The sequence below is a fragment of the Syngnathus typhle genome, linkage group LG15, assembly GCF_033458585.1.
Source record: "Syngnathus typhle isolate RoL2023-S1 ecotype Sweden linkage group LG15, RoL_Styp_1.0, whole genome shotgun sequence".
NCBI classification, from domain to species: Eukaryota; Metazoa; Chordata; class Actinopteri; order Syngnathiformes; family Syngnathidae; genus Syngnathus; species Syngnathus typhle.
This window is the reverse complement of record NC_083752.1, coordinates 10,630,985-10,639,994: the sequence shown is the minus strand read 5'-3', so window position 1 is coordinate 10,639,994 and position 9,010 is coordinate 10,630,985. Positions and strand designations below refer to the sequence as shown.

Here is a 9,010-nt window from a genome sequence, read left to right as displayed (position 1 = left end):
CAAAGAGCCGCACTCCTACATCGTTGAATCCAACGGAGGTATCTACAGGAGGAATCGCCGTCACATCCTTCCTGTTGCTGAACCAACCCCACCTTTGCACGCCGACTCTGACCATCACTCTCAACCACCAGTTCCGAGTACACCAGACCCTCTTCTATCCAGTCCACATGCCTGACCGCCTCACTTCTCTCAGCCATCTGCTCACTACTCCACCAATGAGCAATCAACAACATCTCCAGCTGACTTGCCCACCCGAGTGTCACACAATTGTTCTGCTTATGTGACTCGCTCAGGTCGGATTTCTAAGCCGAATCCGAAGTATAAGGATTGAACTGCATGTTTGTTAGTTGCATTTTGAAAAAAAAAAAAAGAGTTAAGCTCTAAGGTTGTTTACATACCGTTTTTTTCCGTGTATAGTGCGCAATATTTTACTAATTTATTGTCCTAAAATCTGGGGTGCGTATTATACATGGGTACAAAGAAAAAAAAAAAATATTTTTTTTTTTTTTAATTTTTTTTTTTTTTTTTTTTTTTAAATAAAGTCATGGTACAACAAAACCAACAACAGGACTGACCGACAAAGTCGTGGAACAAAAAGACAGGGTGACATTACCAAAGACAGGAACAGAATGACAGTAACGCATGCAATGATCCAACGGTGAGCGAGGGGCAGACAGGACTTAAATACAAAACACGTTACATCGATTGAGGTGACACAGGAAGAGCGGGGTGACACGAACAGAAACTATGGCAACCTAGACACATAGCAAAACTGGGGACGAGACATGACAAATCTCCCCCGAAATAAAACTCACCTTTCTTCTTGTTTGTTGTCAATCGCGCATCGCATTCAGCCATCCTGCCCAACACACTTAGTAAAATTCATAATTGACGACACATCGTTTGATGCGATGGTGCAATCCTCGATGGTGTGTTATTGTCAAATATTGTTTGTTTTTTAATCTCCATCGCGGACCGGACGTCATACGGAGGCCGCCATTACAGATGCGCAGAACGGTTGCGCAAGACACGTCAGCTATATAAAGAGCGAGAGTTCAGTTCTCCACCTATTAGTTTCAATTCACAGTTTAATTAGCAGTTTCAATCAGCAAATAACAAAATGCGTATTACAGGTAATATTTTATTTCACAACACTTTGCCTTGTTCCTTTCGTCTCTGCTGTTCATTTCAAACACGCTCCATACGACCGCAATGCTCTTGTATCAGACGCTCGCTCGATCACCTGCTAGTTTGCCGTCTGTCACAATATACCCTACACAAATCCGAAACATTTGTTGCGGCTCCGAGTCACGACGAGGGGCAAGTTTTGGTTTCCAAGGGTGTTTTTATTCCTCTTCAACGTCTCTCCCATACAGAGCCGCCGTGTGCGCACGGAGCGCGGTGGTGCGTTTAGGGGCAGTCGGAGAAATCAACGCCAACAAAAAAAATGACATCCAGCCTAGTTAAGACCATACCAAAGACTTTAAAAATGGGACCCATTGCCTCCCTGCGTGTGTGACGATCTTTGGGACTTAAAAAAAAAAAAAAAAAAAAAAAAAAATTTTTTTTTTTAAAAAAATTCATAAAAATTGGGTGCGTATTATACATGGGTACAAGCTTTTTTCCAGCATCAGCATGCCATTGTTAGGGGTGCGTACTATACATGGGGGCGCACTATACACGGAAAAAAACGGTACTTGTCATTATTACCAAGTGTACCTTCGTGCATTTCCAAGAGGAATAATTTGTTAATTCAGTAAATTTTATGCTGCCAGTTTTACGCAGAATTGTTTACTGTTAGACTGTCATGTCACATTTGTATATTACAGTTTTTTAGTTACCAATATTTTTTATAGAGGCAATGTTCTAAAAGGAGAGGATGTAGATAATTGCATGATTGTGTATTGTGCTAAAGAAATGTCCCGCACGGCGACCGTAGCTTAGACTGCCAGTTCCTCCTCGCTCCCCGGATGTAACGCAACCAGGTGGTAGTGTTTGTTCTCTGTATCCTCGTGTGAGTTTATTAAACTGCTGTCCTCTGGACGTATGGTGCTTGCTTCGGAGACTTGATTACACACAGGTGCATTCTATTTATCATCATCAGTCATTTAGGACAACATTGGATCATTCAAAGATCCTCACTGAACTTCTGGAGTGAGTTTGCTGCACTGAAAGTAAAGGGGCCAAATAATATTGCACGCCCCACTTTTCAGTTTTTTATTTGTTAAAAAAGTTTAAATTATCCAATAAACTTTGTTCCACTTCACGATTGTGTACCACTTGTTGATTCTTGACAAAAAATTAAAATTTGATATCTTTATGTTTGAAGCCTGAAATGTTGAAAGGTTCAAGGGGGCCGAATACTTTCGCAAGGCACTGTATGTATATGTATATATATATATATATACGTATATATATATATATATATATATATATATGTATAAAAAAAAAAAATTGCCCTCTCACCCTCCGCGGGTGGTCTCCCACTCCAAGCTCGGGTCCTCTACCAGAGGCCTGGGAGCTTGAGGGTTCTGCGCAGTATTTTGGCTGTTCCTAGCACTGCACTCTTCTGGACTGAGATGTCTGATGTTGTTGCTAGTGTACAGTCTCAGGGTGCTGGACTTAGGGTGGAACCCTCCGTGCATGGTTAGGAGCTTCCGTGTCTTGACATCTGTGGTCTGAGTCTCTTCCTTTGGCCATCTTATTATTCCTGCAGGGTATCTGATGACTGGCAGGGCGTAGCTGTTTATTGCCCGGATCTTGTTCTTGCCATTTAGCTGACTTCTGAGGACTTGCCTTACTCGTTGTAGGTATTTGGCTGTGGCTCCTCTCCTTGTGGCTTCATCGAGGTTGCCATTTGCTTGTTGGATACCAAGGTACTTGTAGCTGTCCTCAATGTCTGTTATTGTTCCTTCTGGGAGTGAGACCCCATCTGTATGGACTACCTTCCCTCTCTTTGTCACCATGCGACCGCACTTCTCTAGTCCGAATGACATTCCAATGTCTGTGCTGTAGATCCTGGTTGTGTGGATCAGTGAATCGATGTCTTGCTCGCTCTTGGCATACAACTTTATGTCATCCATGTATAGGAGGTGACTGATGGTGGCCCCATTTTTGAGTCGGTATCCGTAGCCAGTCTTGTTGATTATTTGGCTGAGGGGGTTCAGACCTATGCAGAACAGCAGTGGGGACAGAGCATCTCCTTGGTATATGCCACATTTGATGGAGACTTGTGCAATTGGCTTGTAATTGGCCTCAAGGGTTGTTTTCCACAGTCCCATCGAGTTTGCAATGAAGGCTCTCAGGTTCCTGTTGATGTTGTACAGTTCCAAGCATTCAGTGATCCATGAGTGTGGCATGGAGTCGTAGGCTTTCTTGTAATCAATCCAGGCAGTGCACAGGTTGGTGTGTCGAGTGTAAGGGCAAGGGCGATATCCACACTCAACACTAACCGCTAAACAACTAGTATATATATATATATATATATATATATATATATGTATATATATATATATATATATATATATATATATATATATATATATATATATATATATATATATATATATATATGTATATATATATATATATGTATATATATGTATATATATATATATATACACACATACACACACACACACACAGGACTGTCTCAGAAAATTAGAATATTGTGATAAAGTTCTTTATTTTCTGTAATGCAATTAAAAAACTAAAATGTCATACATTCTGGATTCATTACAAATCTTACAAATATTTTGAAATCCAGTTCATTGTTGCTTGCTTCCTCTTTCTGGGAGCGCACTGCGCGTGTTGTGTTGTGAGCAGAGCACGCACGTGAAAGGGGAGTCGACAACTAGTACGCGGCTCCTGGGCTGGTGCTATGGCTAGTGTCCAAAAAGACGAGGAAATTGGCTCCCCTTTAGGCTTCAAGTCATTCGTTTGGAAGCACTTTGGATTCCAAGGAAAAGATGACTCAACGGACAAGACACGTGCAGTTTGTAAATCCTGCCTTGCGGTGATCAAATATTCAGGGAGCACAAATCTCGCCGCACATTTAAAGAAAAAACACGACATCAAAGTTTAGTGTTAAAATAAGCACTTTGTATACCACAATACTCTTGTAATTTCCTAAATAAAGAGTTTGCAGTACCTTGTTGATTTTGCGTATGAATTGTTATAAATCAGGTTATTGTTCTATATTTTTTATTTAAAAAAAAAAAATCGATCGTAGAGCACTATATCGCGATATATCGTGAATGAATCGCAGCAGGCTTTAAGATATCGGCAAATATTGTATCGTAGTTATTTGTATCGATATTATATCGTATCGTGACAAAACCCGCGATTTACACCCCTAGTATCGATGTATCGTTACACCCCTATTATTTAATATTTAATATTATCAGTGACCCTAATACCAGCAGAAGCTTTAATCTTCAGGTGGGACACCCAAGCTGGACAGGTCTTAGTGTAGAGGCCTGACAGAGTGCAATCCACTTCTCCAGGTTGAGATGTGGACACGCAGCTAACAACTGCCGTGAAGAAAACACTTACGGTGTTAAAAATGTGTAGAAAAAAAAAAAAACATGCTCCATTCACATTTCTGACTGCCCCCTCTTACGTGCATTCCTAGAACCCACCCTGCCGCTGCCACATTTTCTGGAGTTCTGGCGTTGGTCTTCCCTTACTTATGGTTTCTTGCTTTGACTGAAAGTCAAGTCTTGAAAAACTTCTCATTTTCGAGATTATATCCTCCATTGTCAGGGAAAATAAAGCCAAATAGCAACGCGTTAGCACCGAATGTTGTTGGTTGTTTTTCTTTTCTCTTTTTTCTTCTTAATTTACTCTCGCATTTACTCGTGTCGTGAACTATTAGCCGCAGGCTCACTATCGCCCCATCTTCGAGGCAAAGGTACTGGCTGTCTCAAGGCCCGTATTTTCCTGCTGACTGCAAGCACGCGCCATTTGCACGCGCTCAGTACAGTGTGTGAGTGGTGCACACTCACACGCTCGCCCTGAGAGGCACTACCTATCACTGCCTCAGCCTCCATGATTCTCGTCTCTCGTTGTTATTTGAACAAGAAATACAGCTATTTTGACTATGAAAATGATCCAAATGTATAGGAAACACACCCAAATTCCATTAAAAGCATAGACCACAGGACAGATATTATATTATGTTTTATTATATTATTCATTTTTTAGCAATTAATAACAACTAATGGTGACGGCTGAGGAAACCATGTTGAGCCCTTTACTGCCCCTGGTGGCAAGGTGAGGCACTGCCTCACCTGCCTCCCATGAGTGCACGTGCCTGGTTCACACAATATACGCAGGTGCGGAGTGGAGAGCAGTCTGTGGGAGGAGACTTCTGCAATCAAACTCACTGGACAGGCGTGGACACGATTTGTCAATGACTTATTTCAATAACGTGTTGCTGTCGCGCCATTGGCGTCTGAGAGTGGCGTAAGGAGACTTTTCAGGGAACTTTTGTCTTTTTTTTTTTTTTTACAGGAAGAGACATTACACCATCAAGGTGAGCTAAGTGATCCCGTTTTCTCTCATCTTTTGTTCCTCGAGACTTCAAATGACACCAAGTGTCTGCGAGCGTATACCGTTTGTGGACTTGAAATTTTTTCATGTGCTAAAAAGTGGAGAGCAAACACTCGTCATGCAGGTCGAACCGGGCGAACGTGACAACGCCAACTCAGCCGCGCTCGTCGTTTGTGGAAATTTACATTGCGCGTTCACTATGCATCAAGAAAAGAACCACAACTCAGACAATGTCTTGGCTGTTAGTAAAAGCATTTTGTTGTGCAGTGCTTTTCAAACCTTTCAAACCAAGAACCACTGAAAATAATATTCGCGTTCACTGTGCATCAAGAAAAGAACTACAACTCAGACAATGTCTTGACTGGCAATAATAGCACTTTGTTGTGCAGTGCTTTTCAAAGCTTTTAAACTGAGAACCACTGAAAATAATTATTCGCTCCCCAAGCGCTGGCGGACCATGTCCTTTTTCAAAAGCAAGGCAGGTTTCATCCCTAAAAAGAGATGTGTATTTAAAGGGCGTAATATCACTTTGAAGGTTGAGCCTGGGCTTCAAATGAGCAAAGCTTTACACATGCACGCGAGTTAGTAAATACATTCAAAAGCTAAATACAACTGAAAACGTCATGCTTCAGTAAGTCATGAGCTGTTTGACAACTGACAACTGATTTTCCCCAGAGGGGACAATAAAGGTATCAATCAATCAATCAATCAATCAATCAAAAAAGTCCTAAACAAATTAATTGAACCGGATTTGTGTCGTCATGGATGAATAGAGCAAGGTGACCAAATGCAGCTTGGACCAGGGTTTATTGAAGGGAGGAGGGGGGGTAGTGGAGACCAGAGACACAGACCGGGCAGAGGCTCGGAACAGTGGGCAGGAAACAGTAGAAAACAAACAGGAAGTAACAGTAGACACCGGGCGGGGTTTGAGTAAACAAGAGGGAGCAGGTGACAGCCATTACGGTGATATGGGGGCGCGGTTTAGAAAAGGTCGCCGGCTGGGTCGCATGTGGCACGGGCGCGTGACAATTTGAAAAAACAAAACAAAAATGCAGTTTGAGCATTGACCTTGACCTTTTTGTACATGCCATGAGAGGGAACCCACACAACAAATCGTTGTCAAATATTAGTCATCTTCACCGACGATGAGTGTGAAATGAGATTCCGTGATTTAATGGTGTCATGAATTGGAGTACTTTTATGTGATATATTATTTTACACATCTAGTTGGATGCGGCGTTATATAGCGATACGATCGAAGTCCGCGTTTGCTCTTTGTAGTTGTCATCGTGCGCTTTGATGTCGTACAGGACCTGTTCAGATTGCTTTTGTCTTATGGTCATTTTGGCAGTCACTGTTTTGAATTTGTGAGTCTTGACAACATGTCATCGTTGGTAGTAACACAAGCGGCCTTTTCCTTAGCATGACAGAGCCGGCCGAGTTGCTGCTGATCAAGGACCAGTATGAGCTGGCCTTCAACTGCATGAGCCGTGGCCTGTCTCTGGAGGAGGGCGGCGATCACTCCAAGGCGACTGAGTACTACTGCAAGGGCCGCGTGCACCTGGCACAGGGCCTGGCCGTGCCCACCAGGGGGGAGCATCACCAGGGGCCCGCCTGGGATCGAGCCCGAGAGCTACAGCGGCGGATGGAGGGCGCCCTGGGCACTGTCGGCCACCACCTCTCCGCCATGGATGCTGCGCAGGCACCCCCTCCCGCCCAGAGGAGACGGCTGCTCATGGACCTGACCCCCAGTCTCAATCCGGCGCGGCACCTGTACCCCTCCGTCCCCACCGTCCTCCAAGTGCCACCGCTCCCGGAGAGGAACGCGCCGCCCGTGGCGGCCAGGCCCCCGGTGTATTCGGCCTGGCCCACCGGCGGCTACCGCAGCCTGGCCCGTGGGCCTGAGAGCGAGCTGCTCCTGATGCCCTCGGGCGTGCAAATGTTCTTCCTGGCCCCCAGCGGGCAGGTGAGCGCCCTGTCGCAGCCCGGGTATCTTCGCATCGTCAGCTTTGCTGCCTGGCCGCCCAATGGGAGTAGGCCCGTTTTCCTGGACGTGAGTGCACCTTCTTTTGCTCTTTTCGCTCTTTGGGACTAACACTTGTGACATAGTTGAGTGGACTCAAAATTTCTGTTTTCCTCCTTGCATGAGGGGAAGTGGAGCCCCAAATGTTCTTTGTCATTCTGTGCAGTGACTACATTTATTATTTCTTGCTTTACAAAAGCACTTATCATCCACATAAAATGCCACCCCAACCCATCACAGACTCACCGTAGAACTGGTGAGACAAACAAACATATAAACTGTTGCGTTTTGTTCAAGATTGATTGATTGATTGATTGAAACCTTTATTGGCCCCTCAGGGGAAAATTGTCAAACAGCTCGTGGCATTTAAAAAAAGAGGAAGACAAACAGAAAAAAACAAAGTTCACAATGCAATAAATATAACACGCTACTGTTCCAATAACATGAAGTGCAAGCTGGTAGTTTACTAAAGTGCATCATGTAAGATAAAGATAAAAAGTCACAAGTCTCTAGCTCCAGGTCTCCCCGCGCCGGCGGGCCTGATTGTAGAGTTGGAGTGCAGCTGGAATAAACGATTGTCCAAATCTCTTTGTGCTCTGACGGGGGAGGACAAATCTGTTGCTGAATTTGCTCCTCATCCCCGTCAGCTCGATGTGCAGTGGATGGGAGGGATTGGCCAACATGTCCGTCGTTGAGCAAGGACAACAAAGATGTGGAGTAGTAGTTGGTTCTTTATTTGCAAGATCTTGGGTTGTTTCACGGCAGTCAGTACACAGTGCACTTCAGCAGAAGAAAACAACAAGGTCAGACTCCAGATCAGATTTTATACTGTCCGCAAGCAGGAATACGGAAGGGAAGAAAAGGGAGGGGAAAAGAAGAAAAAACATATCCTCATAAGAATGTCTTATCTACTGAATGTTTTGTATCAATGTGTCATGACGTTAACGAGCTCTGCCTTATGTGTAATGGAAACGTTACCAAGCTGTGTGTGCAGTGTCTGTGCTCTGATGGAGCAACTATGTTTGTATAAATTAAAAAGAGTATTTAGACATTGCTGTTGCTCCCTCTTCAAAGCTTAGGTTCGCATAACATGCATATCAAATGCAAAAGTAACTTTAAGTACTTAACTGTTTAACTCCTTAACTTTGCGATGACGCGTATGAAGACTGACTGTTTTCTATATTCTCTTCCCCTGGGGCTTGCCTCCAAATCATCTACCTAAAACAGGGGTGTCAAACTCAATTGCACAGGGGGCCAAAATTCAAAACACACTTCAGGTCGCGGGGCGAACAGAACAAACATTTATTGAACACACTAAAACTAACTTTTAACATAAATATAAATACAAACGGACAGGAATGTTATTCTGGACTAAATCAACTTAAACTTTAAATAACTTAAAATATCTCCATAAAAATATATCCAGTTAAAATT

General features: G+C 43.5%; 1 protein-coding gene across 1 annotated transcript in view; it reads left to right on the top strand.

The window, feature by feature from the left end:
• Window positions 1-5,323: 5,323 nt before the first annotated feature.
• LOC133167875 (spartin-like) overlaps window positions 5,324-9,010 on the top strand; it is a 25,500-nt gene continuing 21,813 nt past the window's right edge. Inside the window, exons 1-2 of the mRNA XM_061298936.1 lie at window positions 5,324-5,536; window positions 6,976-7,606. Of these exons, the coding sequence (XP_061154920.1) occupies window positions 6,977-7,606 (630 nt within the window). The 5' untranslated portion in view covers window positions 5,324-5,536; window position 6,976. The remainder of the gene's footprint in view (window positions 5,537-6,975; window positions 7,607-9,010) is intronic.